The sequence below is a fragment of the Scyliorhinus torazame genome, chromosome 5, assembly GCF_047496885.1.
Source record: "Scyliorhinus torazame isolate Kashiwa2021f chromosome 5, sScyTor2.1, whole genome shotgun sequence".
Taxonomy (NCBI): domain Eukaryota; kingdom Metazoa; phylum Chordata; class Chondrichthyes; order Carcharhiniformes; family Scyliorhinidae; genus Scyliorhinus; species Scyliorhinus torazame.
The window spans coordinates 194,192,052-194,212,129 of record NC_092711.1 but is presented as its reverse complement, the minus strand read 5'-3'; the positions used below and the strand labels follow the sequence as shown (position 1 = coordinate 194,212,129).

Below are 20,078 nucleotides of genomic sequence, written 5' to 3'. Positions count from 1 at the left end.
AGCTGGTGAACCTGGATCAGATTAGAATGAGATGCTCTGAGCTGTCTTCTTTGAAAAGTCAGCTCAGAAATATTTGTCAGACAGCAAGATTAATCGTAAGACATAGAATCGTGCCACAGAGACAGAGGTCCAGTCCCTGTACAAGCTCTCAAAAACACCAGTCATGCTTCGTCACACAGAGTAATGGTCACTGGATATTTTTCAGACTGGAGAAAGGTTTGTAGTGGTTTTCCCCCCAAGTGTCGATATTGGAACCGTTGCTTTTCCTGATGTATATCAATAATCTTGGTCATGATGTGGAGATGCCGGTGTTGGACTGGGGTGAGCACAGTAAGAAGTCTTACAACACCAGGTTAAAGTCCAACAGGTTTGTTTCAAACACTAGCTTTTGGAGCACTGCTCCTTCCTAAGGTGAATGAAGAGGTATGTTCCAGAAACATATATACAGACAAATTCAAAGATGCAAGACAATGCTTAGAATGTGAGCATTTGCAGTTAATTAAGTGTTTACATATCCAGAGATAGGGGTAACCCCAGGTTAAAGAGGTATGAATTGTCTCAAGCCAGGACAGTTGGTAGGATTTCACAAGTCCAGGCCAGATGGTGAGGGGTGAATGTAATGTGACATGAATCCCAGGTCCCGGGTGAGGCCGCACTCATGTATGCGGAACTTGGCTATAAGTTTCTGCTCGTCGCACCTCTCTCACATTCCTCAACCACCTCGTACGCCAGCTCTACAGCAGACGACGCAACCTGGAAACCAAGATAGAGGCCATATTCTCAACTTGCGCTCAGGACGCAGCAGACCAGTTGCGGAACACCCCAAACAGATGAGACAACGATACTATGCCACCTATTTGCACACCAAGAACAGGAAGCTTGAGAAACTCGGCATCACCACCAGCAGCAACCAAGCCTCCCCGGTACCACAGCAGAAAACAATACAGGGAAATCTATTGTCAACTTGTCGGACTACACCCTTCAACCAGACAAAATCGAAGTCCTCAGCAGAGGGCTCAATTTCTGCACCACCACCAAAATGGACCCCATCAGTCTCGTGGCAGACACGTAGGAATTCATCAGGCGATTGAGGCTCCGGGAATTCTTCCACAGACCCCAAGAGGTCGACCGGGAACCCAAGGAGACTACCAACGAACCGGAAAAGCAGGCCGAGAGATCTGCGGTGTGGAAACCGAAGAGGAAAGAGTCGATTTGGAACCCTCCGGAAGCCACTGCCCTAGACTTGAAATGTATGCTCAGGCCATCAGGAGTCGCATCAATACCAGATTCATCAGTCGCATTCACAAGCCAGCCTCGAACGTCACCCAAGCACAACGCAATGCTAACCGCGCTCTCAAGACCAACCGCAACATCGTCATCAAACCAGCAGACAAAGCAGGGGCCACCGTCACACTGAACAGAACGGACTACTGCAAAGAAGTATACCGACAACTCAACAACCAGGAACACTACAGACAGTTACCCGCAGATCCGACCAAGGAAGACATCAACTCAACAGACTGATTAAGACCTTGGATCCAGACCTTCAGAGCACTCTACGTGCTCTCATCCCGCATTGGAGATCTCTACTGCCTCCCGAAAATACACAAGGCCAACACACCAGGCCGTCCTATCGTTCCAGGCAATGGGACCCTGTGTGAGAACCTCTCTGGCTACATCGAGGGCATCTTGAAACCCATCGCACAAGGTATACCCAGCTTCTGTCGCGACACAACGGACTCCCTACAGAAACTCAGCACCTATGGACCAGTTGAACCAGGAACATTCCTCGTCACAATGGACGTCTTGGCACTCTACACCAGCATCCCCCATGACGACGGCATTGCTGCAACAGCCTCAGTACTCAACACCGACAACTGCCAATCTCCAGACGCAATTCTGCAACTCATCCGCTTAATTCTGGATCACAATGTCTTCACCTTCGGCAACAAATTCTTCATCCAGATGCACGGAACAGCCATGGGGACCAAATTCGCACCTCAATATGCCAACATCTTCATGCACAAGTTTGAACAAGACCTCCTCACCGCACAGGACCTTCAACCGATGTTATACACCAGATACATCAATGACATTTTTTCCTTTGGACCCACGGCGAAGAATCACTGAAACGACTACACGATGACATCAATAAGTTCCATCCCACCATCAGACTTACCATGGACTACTCTCCAAAATCAGTTGCATTCTTGGACACACTGATCTCCATCAAGGACGGTCACCTCAGCACTTCGCTTTACCGTTATAAGACTTCTTACAATAATCTTGGTGTGCAGGGACAATTTCAAAGTTTATGGATGATACTCAAAACTTGTCAATTGTGAAGAGAACATAGACAAGTTGGCAGGTATGTAGTGGCTGAAGTTAAATGCAGAGAAGTGTGAGGTGATGCATTTTGGTAATCAATGTGTCAATTGTCTCAAGCCAGGACAGTTAGAAGGATTCTACAAACCTGGGCAGTATGGTGGGGGTTCCATATAATGTGACATAAACCCAAAATCTCGGTTGAAGCCGTCCTCATGCGTGCGGAGCTTGGCGACCAGTTTCTGCTCGGCGATTCTGCCTGGTGTCTTGAAAGCCGCCTTGGAGAGACATGCTGTGTGCCATTCTCCTCTCTCCTTCTTTACATTCTCCAAGAACATAGAACATAGAACATCGAACGATACAGCGCAGTACAGGCCCTTCGGCCCACAATGTTGCACCGAAACAAAAGCCATCTAACCTACACTATGCCATTATCATCCATATGTTTATCCAATAAACTTTTAAATGCCCTCAATGTTGGCGAGTTCACTACTGTTGCAGGTAGGGCATTCCACGGCCTCACTACTCTTTGCGGAAAGAACCTACCTCTGACCTCTGTCCTATATCTATTACCCCTCAGTTTAAAGCTATGTCCCCTCGTGCCAGCCATATCCATCCGCGGGAGAAGGCTCTCACTGTCCACCCTATCTAACCCCCTGATCATTTTGTATGCCTCTATTAAGTCTCCTCTTAACCTTCTTCTCTCCAACGAAAACAACCTCAAGTCCATCAGCCTTTCCTCATAAGATTTTCCCTCCATACCAGGCAACATCCTGGTAAATCTCCTCTGCACCCGTGGCTTTAAAGACTGGGAGGGGACTGTGGTGACAGGAGGATGGGCGGTGGAGCTGGGGTGACCCCCCATGGAACTGTGGCGGTGTCCAGGCACGGACCACCATTGCCGCGACCTGCATCCATCTTGGCTCCTAGTTCTGCAGAGTTCCACTGGCCATAAGGCTGCCACACCCCTACAACCTAGCCCCTACCCTCACACTCCGCAATACCACCCCTCCCCCAACCGGCCATCACCCGCCAGCGGGGCATCACACGGCCTGCCCAAGGGCAATGTCCACTGTAGACCCTATAGTGGGGCGCCAGACGGGGCCCACAATGCAAACCGTTGGCAAGGGCCTCATGAGCAGCAGGATCAGGGCATCGACGAGGCCAGAGGTGCTAGGATGGGGATGGTGCCGGGGCACAGAGCTGCCTACTCACCCTAGCCACCCTGAGGAGGTCATGCAGCTTATTCCCTTTTTTGAACAGGGGCACAGCATTCGCCACTCTCCAATCCCCTGGTACCACCCCTGTTGACAGGATGAAAAGATCATTGCCAACGGCTCTGCAATTTCATCTCTTGCTTCCCATAGAATCCTTGGATATACCCCGTCAGGCCCGGGGAACTTGTCTATCCTCAAGTTTTTCAAAATGCCCAACACATCTTCCTTCCTAACAAGTATCTCCTCGAGCTTACCAGTCTGTTTCACACTGTCCTCTTCAACAATATGGCCCCTCTCATTCGTAAATACTGAAGAAAAGTACTCGTTCAAGGCCTCTCCTATCTCTTCAGACTCAATACACAATCTCCCGCTACTGTCCTTGATCGGACCTACCCTCGCTCTAGTCATTCTCATATATCTCACATATGTCGATTTCGGCGTGAGAACAGCTGGTGAGTCAGTTTCAGCGGGAGCATTGCGGAAGGAGGTTGCTGGGAGGTAAGTCAACCTTTAAAAGCACTTGTCTTTGCAGAGGCAGGCCAGTCGATTTCGGCGTGAGAACAGCTGGTGAGTCAGTTTCAGCGGGAGCATTGCGGAAGGAGGTTGCTGGGAGGTAAGTCAACCTTCAAAAGCACTTGTCTTTGCAGGGGCAGGCCAGTCGATTTCGGCGTGAGAACAGCTGGTGAGTCAGTTTCAGCGGGAGCATTGCGGAAGGAGGTTGCTGGGAGGTAAGTCAACCTTTAAAAGCACTTGTCTTTGCAGGGGCAGGCCAGTCGATTTCGGCGTGAGAACAGCTGGTGAGTCAGTTTCAGCGGGAGCATTGCGGAAGGAGGTTGCTGGGAGGTAAGTCAACCTTTAAAAGCACTTGTCTTTGCAGGGGCAGGCCATAGAACATAGAACATAGAACAATACAGCGCAGTACAGGCCCTTCGGCCCACGATGTTGCACCGAAACAAAAGCCATCCAACCTACACTATGCCATTATCATCCATATGTTTATCCAATAAACTTTTAAATGCCCTCAATGTTGGCGAGTTCACCACTGTAGCAGGTAGGGCATTCCACGGCCTCACTACTCTTTGCGTAAAGAACCTACCTCTGACCTCTGTCCTATATCTATTACCCCTCAGTTTAAAGTTATGTCCCCTCGTGCCAGCCATATCCATCCGCGGGAGAAGGCTCTCACTGTCCACCCTATCCAACCCCCTGATCATTTTGTATGCCTCTATTAAGTCTCCTCTTAACCTTCTTCTCTCCAATGAAAACAACCTCAAGTCCATCAGCCTTTCCTCATAAGATTTTCCCTCCATCCCAGGCAACATCCTGGTAAATCTCCTCTGCACCCGCTCCAAAGCCTCCACGTCCTTCCTATAATGCGGTGACCAGAACTGTACGCAATACTCCAAATGCGGCCGTACCAGAGTTCTGTACAGCTGCAACATGACCTCCCGACTCCGGAACTCAATCCCTCTACCAATAAAGGCCAACACTCCATAGGCCTTCTTCACAACCCTATCAACCTGGGTGGCAACTTTCAGGGATCTATGTACATGGACACCTAGATCCCTCTGCTCATCCACACTTTCAAGAACTTTACCATAATCCAAATATTCCACATTCCTGTTATTCCTTCCAAAGCACTTGTCTTTGCAGGGGCAGGCCAGTTTTTTTCGGCGTGAGAACAGCTGGTGAGTCAGTTTCAGCGGGAGCATTGCGGAAGGAGGTTGCTGGGAGGTAAGTCAACCTTTAAAAGCACTTGTCTTTGCAGGGGCAGGCCAGTCGATTTCGGCGGGAGTGGAGCTGGCTGGTTAGTCAATTTCAGCAGGAGCTGAGAATTTTTCTTCTTTTTTTTAAAATTAGTTTTTTAGGCGGGAACAGGAAGTCGACCCGTGGACGTCTGGGAAGACCCTCACCAATAAATTCTGGTGGAGAGGAAACCCGAGACACTACACGTGTAGTGTCTCCCACCCGCCCTCCTCCTCTAACCTAAAAATAAAACCCATTGGTCTGAGGTAAGTACCATATTTTATTATATTATTATTATTTATAAAAATTTAATTTAGTTGTTCGCCAGATCTTGGTAGAAAGTTAGAGGAATGGCAGGGAAGGGAGTGCAATGTTCCTCCTGCAGGATGTTTGAGGTGAGGGATGCAGTTAGTGTCCCTGCTGATTTTACCTGCAGGAAGTGCTGCCATCTCCAGCTCCTCCAAGACCGAGTTAGGGAACTGGAGCTGGAGTTGGAAGAACTTCGGATCATTCGGGAGGCAGAAGGGGTCATAGATAGCAGCTTCAGGGAATTAGTTACACCAAAGATTGGAGATAGGTGGGTAACTGTAAGAGGGACTGGGAAAAAGCAGTCAGTGCAGGGATCCCCTGCGGTCGTTCCCCTGAGAAACAAGTATACCGCTTTGGATACTTGTGGGGGGGATGACTTACCAGGGGTAAGCCATGGGGTACGGGCCTCTGGCACGGAGTCTGTCCCTGTTGCTCAGAAGGGAAGGGGGGAGACGAGCAGAGCATTAGTAATTGGGGACTCTATAGTCAGGGGCACAGATAGGAGATTTTGTGGGAGCGTGAGAGACTCGCGTTTGGCATGTTGCCTCCCAGGTGCAAGGGTACGTGATGTCTCGGATCATGTTTTCCGGGTCCTTAGGGGGAGGGGGAGCAGCCCCAAGTCGTGGTCCACATTGGCACTAACGACATAGGTAGGAAAGGGGACAAGGATGTCAGGCAGGCTTTCAGGGAGCTAGGATGGAAGCTCAGAACTAGAACAAACAGAGTTGTTATCTCTGGGTTGTTGCCCGTGCCACGTGATAGTGAGATGAGGAATAGGGAGAGAGAGCATTTAAACACGTGGCTACAGGGATGGTGCAGGCGGGAGGGATTCAGATTTTTGGATAACTGGGGCTCTTTCTGGGGAAGGTGGGACCTCTACAGACAGGATGGTCTACATCTGAACCTGAGGGGCACAAATATCCTGGGGGGGAGATTTGTTAGTGCTCTTTGGGATGGATAATGCAGCAGGGGCATGGGAACCTGGATTGTAGTTTTAGGGTAAGGGAGAATGAGAGTATAGAGGTCAGGAGCACAGATTTGACGTCGCAGGAGGGGGCCAGTGTTCAGGTAGGTGGTTTGAAGTGTGTCTACTTCAATGCCAGGAGTATACGAAACAAGGTAGGGGAACTGGCAGCATGGGCTGGTACCTGGGACTTCGATGTTGTGGCCATTTCGGAGACATGGATAGAGCAGGGACAGGAATGGATGTTGCAGGTTCCGGGGTTTAGGTGTTTTAGTAAGCTCAGAGAAGGAGGCAAAAGAGGGGGAGGTGTGGCGCTGCTAGTCAAGAGCAGTATTACGGTGGCGGAGAGGATGCTAGATGGGGACTCTTCTTCCGAGGTAGTATGGGCTGAAGTTAGAAACAGGAAAGGAGAGGTCACCCTGTTGGGAGTTTTTTATAGGCCTCCTAATAGTTCTAGGGATGTGGAGGAAAGGATGGCGAAGATGATTCTGGATATGAGTGAAAGTAACGGGGTAGTTATTATGGGAGACTTTAACTTTCCAAATATTGACTGGAAAAGATATAGTTCGAGTACAATAGATGGGTCGTTTTTTGTACAGTGTGTGCAGGAGGGTTTCCTGAAACAATATGTTGACAGGCCAACAAGAGGCGAGGCCACGTTGGATTTGGTTTTGGGTAATGAACCAGGCCAGGTGTTGGATTTGGAGTGAGGAGAGCACTTTGTGGACAGTGACCACAATTCGGTGACGTTTACGTTAATGATGGAAAGGGATAAGTATACACCGCAGGGCAAGAGTTATAGCTGGGGGAAGGGCAATTATGATGCCATTAGACGTGACTTGGGGGGGATAAGGTGGAGAAGTAGGCTGCAAGTGTTGGGCACACTGGATAAGTGGGGCTTGTTCAAGGATCAGCTACTGCGTGTTCTTGATAAGTATGTACCGGTCAGACAGGGAGGAAGGCGTCGAGCGTGGGAACCGTGGTTTACCAAGGAAGTGGAATCTCTTGTTAAGAGGAAGAAGGAGGCCTATGTGAAGATGAAGTGTGAAGTTTTGGTTGGGGCGATGGATAGTTACAAGGTAGCGAGGAAGGATCTAAAGAGAGAGCTAAGACGAGCAAGGAAGGGGCATGAGAAGTATTTGGCAGGAAGGATCAAGGAAAACCCAAAAGCTTTCTATAGGTATGTCAGGAATAAGCGAATGACTAGGGAAAGAGTAGGACCAGTCAAGGACAGGGATGGGAAATTGTGTGTGGAGTCTGAAGAGATAGGCGAGATACTAAATGAATATTTTTCGTCAGTATTCACTCAGGAAAAAGATAATGTTGTGGAGGAGAATGCTGAGCCCCAGGCTAATAGAATAGATGGCATTGAGGTACGTAGGGAAGAGGTGTTGGCAATTCTGGACAGGCTGAAAATAGATAAGTCCCCGGGACCTGATGGGATTTAACCTAGGATTCTCTGGGAGGCCAGGGAAGAGATTGCTGGACCTTTGGCTTTGATTTTTATGTCATCATTGGCTACAGGAATAGTGCCAGAGGACTGGAGGACAGCAAATGTGGTCCCTTTGTTCAAAAAGGGGAGCAGAGACAACCCCGGCAACTATAGACCGGTGAGCCTCACGTCTGTAGTGGGTAAAGTCTTGGAGGGGATTATAAGAGACAAGATTTATAATCATCTAGATAGGAATAATATGATCAGGGATAGTCAGCATGGCTTTGTGAAGGGTAGGTCATGCCTCACAAACCTTATTGAGTTCTTTGAGAAGGTGACTGAACAGGTAGACGAGGGTAGAGCAGTTGATGTGGTGTATATGGATTTCAGCAAAGCGTTTGATAAGGTTCCCCACGGTAGGCTATTGCAAAAAATACGGAGGCTGGGGATTGAGGGTGATTTAGAGATGTGGATCAGAAATTGGCTAGCTGAAAGAAGACAGAGGGTGGTGGTTGATGGGATATGTTCAGAATGGAGTACAGTCACAAGTGGAGTACCACAAGGATCTGTTCTGGGGCCGTTGCTGTTTGTCATTTTTATCAATGACCTAGAGGAAGGCGCAGAAGGGTGGGTGAGTAAATTTGCAGACGATACTAAAGTCGGTGGTGTTGTCGATAGTGTGGAAGGATGTAGCAGGTTACAGAGGGATATAGATAAGCTGCAGAGCTGGGCTGAGAGGTGGCAAATGGAGTTTAATTTAGAGAAGTGTGAGGTGATTCACTTTGGAAGGAATAACAGGAATGCGGAATATTTGGCTAATGGTAAAGTTCTTGAAAGTGTGGATGAGCAGAGGGATATGGGTGTCCATGTACATAGATCCCTGAAAGTTGCCACCCAGGTTGATAGGGTTGTGAAGAAGGCCTATGGAGTGTTGGCCTTTATTGGTAGAGGGATTGAGTTCCGGAGTCCGGAGGTCATGTTGCAGCTGTACAGAACTCTGGTACGGCCGCATTTGGAGTATTGCGTACAGTTCTGGTCACCGCATTATAGGAAGGACGTGGAGGCTTTGGAGCGGGTGCATAGGAGATTTACCAGGATGTTGCCTGGTATGGAGGGAAAATCTTATGAGGAAAGGCTGATGGACTTGAGGTTGTTTTCGTTGGAGAGAAGAAGGTTAAGAGGAGACTTAATAGAGGCATACAAAATGATCAGGGGGTTGGATAGGGTGGACAGTGAGAGCCTTCTCCCGCGGATGGATATGGCTGGCACGAGGGGACATAACTTTAAACTGAGGGGTAATAGATATAGGACAGAGGTCAGAGGTAGGTTCTTTACGCAAAGAGTAGTGAGGCCGTGGAATGCCCTACCTGCTACAGTAGTGAATTCGCCAACATTGAGGGCATTTAAAAGTTTATTGGATAAACATATGGATGAATAATGGCATAGTGTAGGTTAGATGGCTTTTGTTTCGGTGCAACATCGTGGGCCGAAGGGCCTGTACTGCGCTATATTGTTCTATGTTCTATGTTCTATGTGTAAAAGGCCTTGGTGTTTTCCTTGATCCTACCCACCAAAGATTTTTCATGCTTTCTCTTAGCTCTCCTAATCCCTTTCTTCAGTTTCCTCCTGGCTATCTTGTATCCCTCCAGCGCCCTGTCTGAACCTTGTTTCCTCAGCCTTACATAAGTCTCCTTCTTCCTCTTAACAAGACATTCAACGTCTCTTGTCAACCATGGTTCCCTCACTCGACCATCTCTTCCCTGCCTGACAGGGACAGACATATCAAGGACACTGTTCCTTGAACAAGTTCCACATTTCAATTGTGTCCTTCCCTGACAGCCTATGTTCCCAACTTATGCACTTCAGTTCTTGTCTGACAGCATTGTATTTACCCTTCCCCAAATTGTAAACCTTACTCTGTTGCATGCACCTATATCCCACTCCATTACTAAAGTGAAAGTCACAGAATTGTGGTCACTGTCTCCAAAATGCACCACCACTAACACATCTATCACTTACCCTGGTTCATTACCAAGTACCAAATCCAATATGGCCTCCCCTCTAGTCGGACAATCTACATACTGTGTGAGAAAAGCTTCCTGGACACACTGCACAAACACCACCCCATCCAAACTATTTGATAGAAAGAGTTTCCACTCAATATTTGGGAAGTTGAAGTCACTCATGACTACTACCCTGTGACTTCTGCACCTTTCCAAAATCTGTTTCCCAATCTGTTCCTCCACATCTCTGCTGCTATTGGGGGGGCCTATAGAAAACTCCGAACAAGGTGACTGCTCCTTTCCTATTACTGACTTCAACCCATACTACCTCAGTAGGCAGATCTTCCTCGAACTGCCTTTCTGCAGCTGTTATACTATCTCTAATTAAAAATGCCATCCTTCCACCTCTTTTACTACCAAAGTGGATAACCTCACATTTGTCATGATATTCAGGTACACATCATAGCACATACATACATACATACATACTGATGGACAGATCAACGGACCAATCAACACACACAACACGACAGCCAATCACAGGCAAGAGCATACACAGTACAAAACAGGGAACACGACACTTCCTGGGCACTCGAGCAGGAGACGGCTCAGGGCACAGAGCTCATTGCAGGCCACTCAGACATCCACCATGTGCAGATTGCCACCACAAGATAGAATTAGGAATAGGTCCACAGAATCAAGGGTCATGATCGAACCTCAGTAAACAGTTTACCAATGTGAATAGATGTTTAAAATAAAACTGCGTTGTACCATTCACAACCGTGTTGGTTCATCTGTGTGGCAGAGCACCCAACACTTCAACATTTATCCACATTTTACTGCCTCTGCCATGCATTTGCCCACTCACTCAGCTTGTCCAAATCACACTGAAGGATCTTTGCATCCTCATCACAGCCCACTCTCCCATCCAGCTTTGTGTCATCTGCAAATGTGGAAATATTACATTTAGTTCCCTCATCTCAATCATTTATACTGTGAATAGCTACGGTACCAGCATCAATCTCTGCGGTACCCCATTTGGAAAATTACCCATTTATTCCTACTTTTTGTTTCTTGTCTGCCAACCAGTAATCTATCCATCTCGATATACCTAATCCCATAAATTTTAATTTTACATGCTAATCTGTTGTGTGGGACTTTGTCGAAAGCCTTCTGAAAGTTCAAGTTGGCTCCCCTTCATCAACTCAACTAGCTGAAGGGTTCCAGTAGATTTGTCAAGCATGATTTCCCTTTTGTAAATCTGCGCTGACTCTGTCCGAGCCTGCCTCTGTTTTCCAAGTGCTCTGTTATTAAATCTTTTGTAATGGACTCTAGAATTTTCCCCATTATTAATGTCAGGCTGGCTGGTCTTTCTTTCACTGTTTCTAGGAGGTCCCTTGGAAGGATATTAATGCATGAGAGAGAGTGCAGAAGAGATTTACCTGAATGGTTCCAGTGATGAGAAATTTCAGTTATGAAGATAGATTGGAGAAGTTGGGACTGTACTCCTTGGAGAGAAGAAGGCTGAGGAGGATATTTGATAGAGATGTTCAATGAGGGGCTAGACAAAGTAGATTGGATGAAACTGCTCCCCCCTGTAAAAAGATCAATACCGAGAGGGCACAGATTTATAGTGATTTGCAAAAGAAGCAAATGTGACGTCAGAAAAACTTTAGCACATGAGTGGGGAGGCAGGTTCAATGCTGCTGAATTCATTGAAAAGTCCATGTCTGACATGTGGGAGGCTTTTAAATGCCAGTTGATTGAAGTGCAGGACAGACATGTCCCTGCAAAAATTAAGGATAGAAATGGCAGGATTCGGGAACCATGGATGACAAGGGAAATTGTAAGCTTAGTCAATAGGAAAATGGAAGTATACGATAGGTCTAGGCATTTAAAATCTAACAAAGCCCTTGAGGAGTACAGTGAAAGTAAGAAGTAACTTAAACGTGGAATTAGGAGGGCTAAAAGGGGCTACGAAATGTCTTTCGCAAACACGGTCAAGGAGAATCCCAAAGCTTTTTATGCATATGTTAGGAGCAAGAGGGTAGCAAGAGAAAGAGTAGACCCACTGAAGGACAACGGAGGGAAGTTATGCATAGAAGTGGGTGAAAATCTGAATGAGTACTTTGTATCGGTATTGACAGAAGGACATGGCGGATGTTGAGGTCAGGGTTAGGTATGTGAACTCCCTTGAGAACATCAGTATACCATAGGAGGAAGTGTTGAATATCCTAAATTGCATTAAAGCAGACAAGTCCCGAGGGCCGGATGGGATCTATCCCAGGTTACTGCGGGAGGCAAGGGGAGAAATAGCTGGGGCCTTAAAAGATATTTTCACATCCTTGTTGACCACAGGTGATGTTGCAGAGGACTGGAGAATAACCAATGTTATTCCTTTGGTTCAGAAAGGAAGCAGGGATAATCCAGCAAATTATAGGCCGGTGAGCCTGACATCAGTGGTGGGGAAGCTTTTGGGTGAGATAATGAGGGCCAGGATGCATGCACATTTGGAGGAAAATGGACTAATTAGTGACAGGCAGCATGGTTTTGTACAGGAAAGGTCATGCCTCACCAACTTGATTGAGTTTTTTGAAGAGGGAAGGGCTGTGGATGTAGTGTCTGAGGCGTTTGACAAGGTCCCACATGGCAAGGTCCCACATGGCAAACTGATACAAAAACTAAAATCAGGTGGGTTTTGGGGTAGGAGGGGGAAAGTTTAAGGGAGATGTGCGGGGGTAAGTTTTTTACGCAGAGAGTGGTGGGTGCCTGGAAAGCGCTGACAGAGGATGTGGTGGAAGCGGGCACATTAGCAACATTTAAGAGGCATCTGGATGGATACATGAATAGGGAGGAAATAGAGGGATACTGAGGACAGAAGGTTTTTTGTTTAGTTAGGGCATTATCATCAGCGTGGAGGGCCAAAGGGCCTGTTCCAGTGCTGTACTTTTCTTTGTTCTTTGTTCTTTGTGCGACCTTGATCAATTTCATCAATGAATTCAAGAGTTACTTAGACACAATTTTTCTTTCACAATTTGGTTGTCTTTGATTAACCCATCCTCTCCAAACAAAAACTTATTTTGTAACTGTTAATGGTTTCCAATAACGTCCCCACTCGGGATCCACGAATGGGGAGAGACTGGTGGCACAGGAAGAGTGGAAGCTGGGCCTAGGAAGCAGAATTATCATGAACAGCCAGAAGATCACGATAATGTAGAAGTTCAACCATGATTACAACAGACTCAAAGAGCCACATAATCACCCGCTGTTCCTATTTCCTGTGATCTTCTATGGAGATGCAGAAATATTCTGCCATTTTTTTCTGGATTCAATTTGGTGACCGCTGAATATTAAAATGGGCTCTTTCTCAAGATTAAATGGGTGGGTGGAATTAATAATAGGAGAGTGATCTTGAAGTATATTGACCGGTGTATTTACTCTTGTCAAGGGCGGCACATGGCACAGTGGTTAGCACTGCTGCCTACGGTGCTGAGGACCCCGGTTTGAATCCCTGCTCTGTATCACTGTCTGTGTGGAATTCGCACATTCGCCTCGTGTCTGTGTGGGTCTCACCCCCGCAACCCAAAGATGTGCAGGTTAGGTGGATTGGCCACGCTAAATTGCCCCTTAATTGGAAAAAAAATAATTGGGTACTCTTAAATTTATTTTAAAAAAGAAAAAAAAAAGGATTTACCCTTGTCTTCTGTTCTACGGTGTGTTTTTGTCCTTTCCTCTAATCTTGTTCAAGGAATTGTTGCATTCCATTCACAATTGACCAAACACAATCCTGATTCACCTTAGTGTCCTGGTATTTTTTCTTCCTTGCAGGATGAAAATCGCTACCATGAAGATATATTTGGCGTGACGCTGAGAACCCGGGAGATTACTACAAAAATACGATCAACATCTTTGAAAAACTGGCAGGGAACAAAGTCAATGATTAGCTCTGATTAATTCGCTGAGATAAACAACTGATCAAAACCTTTCAGAAATGAATGAAGAATTCTTGGAAATTCATAAAGAAAAAGTAGTTAAAATTAATGGGAATTGCATCTGCAGAATGTTATAGCTCACATTTTGAGCATTTGGTATTGTGTGTATAAGAGGGAGTGTCACCAGAATCAGGTGTTGCACGGTGGTTAACACTGCTGCCTCATAACGCAAAGACCCGTGTTTGATTTCAGCCTTGGGTGACTGTGTGGAGTTTGCACAATCTCTCCATGTCTGCATGGGTTTCTTCCCACAGTCCAAAAATGTGCAGGTTTGGTGGATTGACCATGATAAAATTGCTCCTTAATGTCCAAAGATGTGTAGGTTCGGTGGGGTTACAGGGATAGGACGGGGGAGTGAGCCTAGGTAGGATGATCTTTCAGAGGGTTGGTGCAAACTCGATGGGCTGAATGGCCCCCTTCTGCACTGTAGGGATTCTATGATAATACAGAACATTTGGATGTTAAAGCTTGTCTTTCTCTCAGGCATTATCTGACAAATACATTTTAAAATGTATCCCAGTGTATTTCAGAATTAAGACTTTTACGATTATCATTTCCCGAAACAAGACTGACCTAAGTTGGTTTAACTGCACCAGTGTCTAAAATATGTTGTTTTGGTGTCTCTCTTTTCCTCCCATCCCCTATGTATCTTTTGCAACAATGTCCCTTAGTCCTTGTACTATGAGCTAATGGGCACATCTTTCTTTTCTTTGTCTTATATGTCAATATCGTGTACAACTCTGGAATCTTTCCTCAATTTTCTTTGGTCCAAGGAGAACAATCACAGTTTATCCACCTTAACCTTGCTGCTGAAAGCCCTCATCCATGGAACTATACTGGTAAATCTCCTCCGCACCCATTCGAGGAACCTTACACTCTTTCCTCAGGTGTGGTGACCAGAACTGGCAGCAGTAGTACATTACAAATAGATGCCTACCTCACTGACAAGCACTTGTTGCCAGAAAACCAAACTTTTTTCACAAATAAATCAAATGTTATTGGACTGAAGTTGTGGCCTAACCAGAGGGTTATTGCAGGTTCAGCATATTCTTCCTCTAATTATGAATCTCAAAACATATAAGCATTGCTAACTATCTTGTCACCTTCAAGAATCTATGTCCATGAATCCCCAGGTCTTTGTGGCTCAGTGTACTCTTTAGAATTGTGTACTCAGCCAATATTCCCTCTCCTTATCATTTCTTTCCATTTGCCACCTGCCTAGCATTCTTCTAAGTTTGGTACCATTGACAAAATTTGAAACGTTTCTCTATCTTCCAAAATCCAAATAATTTATAGCTATCAAAAAGGAAGAACCTAGATAACGCCAATGACCCTCTCCAGTCTGAAAAACCACAACTCACTGTTTTCTGTCCTTAAACCAATTTTTGTCCAAATCCTAAACCTATTCAATAGACTGTAATTTCATTAACTGGCTTTTCATGCAGTACTCTGTCAAATGTTTTTAAAATTTCATGAAGTTTAGACCATCATCCTTCATCAAAAATTTAATTAGATCAGTCAACCAAAATCTGCTTTTTATTAATCTATGCTGGCCTCCTGAATGAACTCTTTTTGTTTATTGATTCATGGGGCGTGGGGGTCGCTGACTGAGCCCATCCCAGAGGGCAATTACGAGTCAACCACATTACTGTGGGTCTGGAGTCACATATAAGCCACACCAGGGAAAGATGACAGATTTCCTTCCCTATAGGATATTATTGAACCAGATGGGCTTTTACAACAATGGTCATCGTTAGACATTACTTCTAGATTTTTTTAAATTTAATTTAAATTTTATCATCTGCCATAGTGGGATTTGAACCCAAATTCCCAAAGCATTACCCTGGGTCTCCAGATTATTAGTCCAGTGACAGTACCACTACAGTACCATTTTCTCCCCTGTAATTTCTTTTCTACTCATGATTTTGTTCTAAAACCTTACCCATCTCTGAAGTTAAATTAGAGCGTGACATCCTTGTATAAGGATGTCACACTTGCCAACATGCAAACTTCTGGCACCTCCGCATTACCTTGGGGAAATTGGAAGATTATGGCAAACACTTGTAGGGCAGCAAGGTAGCATTGTGGATAGCACAATTGCTTCACAGCTCCAGGGTCCCAGGTTCGAGTCCGGCTTGGGTCACTGTCTGTGCGGAGTCTGCACATCCTCCCTGTGTGTGCATGGGTTTCCTCCGGGTGCTCCGGTTTCCTCCTACAGTCCAAAGATGTGCAGGTTAGGTGGATTGGCCATGATAAATTGCCCTTAGTGTCCAAAATTGCCCTTAGTGTTGGGTGGGGTTGCTGGGTTATGGGGATATGGTGAAGGTGTTGACCTTGGGTGGGGTGCTCTTTCCAAGAGCTGGTGCAGACTCGATGGGCCGAATGGCCTCCTTCTGCACTGTAAATTCTATGACATCTATGACTTCCACCAGCTCCACTCCCACTTCCTTCAGCAGCCTGAGATGTAAACTGTGCGCACCTATTCACTGTGCAAAACCAACCTTTTTAGTATATCCTGCTGATCAATTTTCACCCCATCCATTATCTTTACCATCTCCACTTCCATGTTGACCTTATATTGTCTTTGTTGGAATGTCCTTAGCCTCTGACTTAAACATCCCCATCTTAATTATTGTTTGTTACACTATTTCAAGTCATGTCAAAGCACCATTTACAACTAAACCATATGCATTTAGTAGCAGTGTGAGCTCAATATAAAGTGGTTTCAGATCTCAATCAAATCCCAAATTCCACACCCCATTTTTAGAAATTTTTTTAACGTTTCTGTATGGCAATTCATATTTTCTGTGTTACGTATCCAATTCCTATATATTGAAATGTTCATGATTTTCTCCATCATCAATAACCATAGCTTCAATGATTTCTTTCTAAAAAAAATTACATTTTCTGCTGAACTTGTTATAAATTGAATAAAGTTCTCTGAAATATATGCATCAGTCTGTGGTCTTACAATTTGGCTTATTAGTTTGTAATAATTTCAACAAGCCTAAGGGGACACCTTGATTGATCTCTCCGTGGGGCTCGTGGAATACCAGCTTCCCGCTCATGGGCAGAGGCCCACCCAACTTGGGCTCATAAGAGTTGAATATAAAGGCCAGCCCAGACAGTCTGCACGGTCTCCCCGTGTCTCCGTGGATTTCCTCCGGGTGCTCCGGTTTCCTCCCACAGTCCAAAGACGTGCAGGTTAGGTGGATTGGCCATGATAAATTGCCCTTAGTGACCAAAACGTTTAGGAGGGGTTATTGGGTTACGGGGATAAAGGGAAGTGAGGGCTTAAGTGGGTCAGGGCAGACTCGATGGCTCGAATGGCCTCCTTCTGCACTGTATGTTCTATGAGGGGAAGTTCTGGCAATGTGGGCACAGAAAACGCAGCTATCAAGCGGCCAGGATCGGCAGAGAGCGCTGCCCTGGACAGATGGTGAGATTGCCCCGAGCCAGGGCCTTGCACATGGTCACACCCGAGGACAGCATGATGCAACTGAACAGCATCATGGCTCTAAAGGTGGTGCTGATTTGATCACAGTGACAGACAGAAAGAGAGTGACCGAGAGAGTGGGAGGCGGAGAGAGAGATTACAGAGATGAAGGAAAAGAGAGACAATGAAAGAGATATAGACTAAGAAAGCAACTAAGAGACTGAGATAGAAAGATGGAGAGGGAGACAAATGGAGAAGGGACAGAGGGAGAGTGAAAGAGACAAAGGGAGAGAGAGTGAGAAAAAGAAAGATAAACAGTGAGAGAGACAAAGAATTCCGGTGACGGTCATAGGGCAGCACGGTAGCACAGTGGTTAGCACTGTTGCTTCACAGCGCCATGGTCCCGAATTCGATTCCCGCTTGGGTCACTGTCTGTGCGGAGTCTGTACGTTCTCCTCGTGTTTGCTCCGATTTCCTCCCACAAGTCCCGAAAGACTTGCATGCTAGGTTAATTGGACATTCTGAATTCTCCCTCTGTGTATCCGAAGAGAATGTGGCGACTAGGGGATTTTCACAGTAACGTCATTGTAGTGTTAATGTAAGCCTACTTGTGACACTAATGAAGATTGTTAGCATTATTATTATTAAGGTGTACAGCAGGAATACAGGCCCATTGGCCCAACTTGACCATGTCACCCAGTTCTTACCACTAAGCTAGTCCCAATTGCCTGCATTTGGCCCTCTATACCCATATAACTGTCTAAATGCTTTTTAAAAGACAAAATTGTACCTGCCTCTACTGCTGCCTCTGGCAGCTCGCTCCAGACACTCACCACCCATTGTGTGAAAAAACTGCCCTTCTGGATGCTTTTGCATCTCTCACCTTAGACGTAATCCCTCTAGTTTTAGACTTCGCTACCTTTGGGAAAAAAAGATGTTGATTATCTGATGTGCTGAGCAGTCGCACATCTTCTTCTGCACTGCGTTGTTGTTCGCCCCGTCTGGTTTGGGAGAGTTTCACTATTTTGGGTCTGATTGGGAGGGGAGCCACCTGATGTGCGTCCGCTCAGCACATCACCGCCACCGGAAGTCCAGAATGTCTAGTTCTTTACTAGTTAAATGTTTATTATTAACTGACAGCGAACCCAATGAAACAACCAATGAACTGAAACAGCAGACTGAGAGAACTGTGGTGCGGCAACCAAAGAGGAAAGAGTCTTGGACCCCTCCAGAAGGCCGCTGCCCGAGATTCGACATGTATGCTCAAGCCGTCAGGTGTCGCGTCAATGTCAGATTCATCAGTCGCATTCACAAGATAGCCCCGAACGTCACCCAAGCACAACGCAATGCCATCCTGCTCTCAAGACCAACTGCAACATTGTCATCAAACCAGCAGACAAAGGAGGGGCCACCATCATACTGAACAGAATGGACTATTGCAAAGAAGTGTAATGACAATTCAACTACCAGGAACACTACAGACAGTTACCCGCAGATCTAACCAAAGAACACACCCACCAATGCAACAGACTGATCAAGCCCTTGGATCCAGACCTTCAGAGCACCTTCAAGACCTTGGAGCTGTGACGCGTTGGAACTGTCAATCGATGAGTCGAGCGCCATATCCCCTTCTTACAAGGACGTCTTTCAGCATCTGTCGATGTGTTATGTTCCTCCTCGTCTGAGCAGATCCTGTGTTACCGGAGGGCTTGTCCATAGGGGATGGCTTCTTTAATGTGTTTAGGGTGGAAGCTGGAGAAGTGGAGCATCGTGAGGTTATCCGCTGGCTTGCGGGACAGGGAAGTGCTGAGGTGACCTTCTTTGATGGAGATGCGTGTGTCCAAGAACGCAACCGATTCTGGAGAGTCCCGCAGATCTAACCAAAGAACACACCCACCAATGCAACAGACTGATCAAGCCCTTGGATCCAGACCTTCAGAGCACCTTCAAGACCTTCAAAGTGCTCTCATCCCACCGTTGGAGATCTCTACTGCCTCCCGAAAATACACAAGGCCAACACACCAGGCCGTCCTACCCATATCAGGCAATGGGACCCTGTGTGAGAACCTCTCTGGCTACATTGAGGGCACCTTGAAAGCCATTGAACAAGGAACGCCCCTCTTCTGTCGTGACACAACGGACTTGTTACAGAAACCTGCACCCGTGGACCGGTTGAACCAAGGACATGCCATCATCTTGGCATGTTTCACCAGCATCCCCCATGTCGACGGCATTGCTGCAACAGCCTCAGTACTCAACACCGACAACTGCCAATCTCCAGACGCAATTCTACAACTCATCCGCTTCATCCTGGATCACAACGTTTACACCTTCGACAACAAGTTCTTTATCCAGACACATGGAACAGCCATGGGGACCAAATTCACACCTCAATACGCCAACATCTTCATGCACAAGTTTGAACAAAACCTCCTCATCGCACAGGACCTTCAACCAACGTTATACACCATCGACGACACTTTTTTCCTCTGACCCCATGGCGAAGAATCACTGAAACGACTACACGATGACATCAATAAGTTCCATCCCACCATCAGACTCACCATGGACTACTCTCCAGAATCGGTTGCATTCTTGGACACACGCATCTCCATCAAGGAAAGTCACCTCAGCACTTCCCTGTCCCGCAAGCC

The 20,078-nt window shown here is 46.4% G+C and overlaps 1 protein-coding gene across 1 annotated transcript in view; it reads left to right on the top strand.

The window, feature by feature from the left end:
- Nucleotides 1-16,945, top strand: part of LOC140420857 (nitric oxide synthase 1-like) — a 514,337-nt gene extending 497,392 nt beyond the window's left edge. Inside the window, exon 26 of the mRNA XM_072504947.1 lies at nucleotides 13,825-16,945. Within this exon, the coding sequence (XP_072361048.1) occupies nucleotides 13,825-13,950 (126 nt within the window). The 3' untranslated portion in view covers nucleotides 13,951-16,945. The remainder of the gene's footprint in view (nucleotides 1-13,824) is intronic.
- Nucleotides 16,946-20,078: the final 3,133 nt, after the last annotated feature.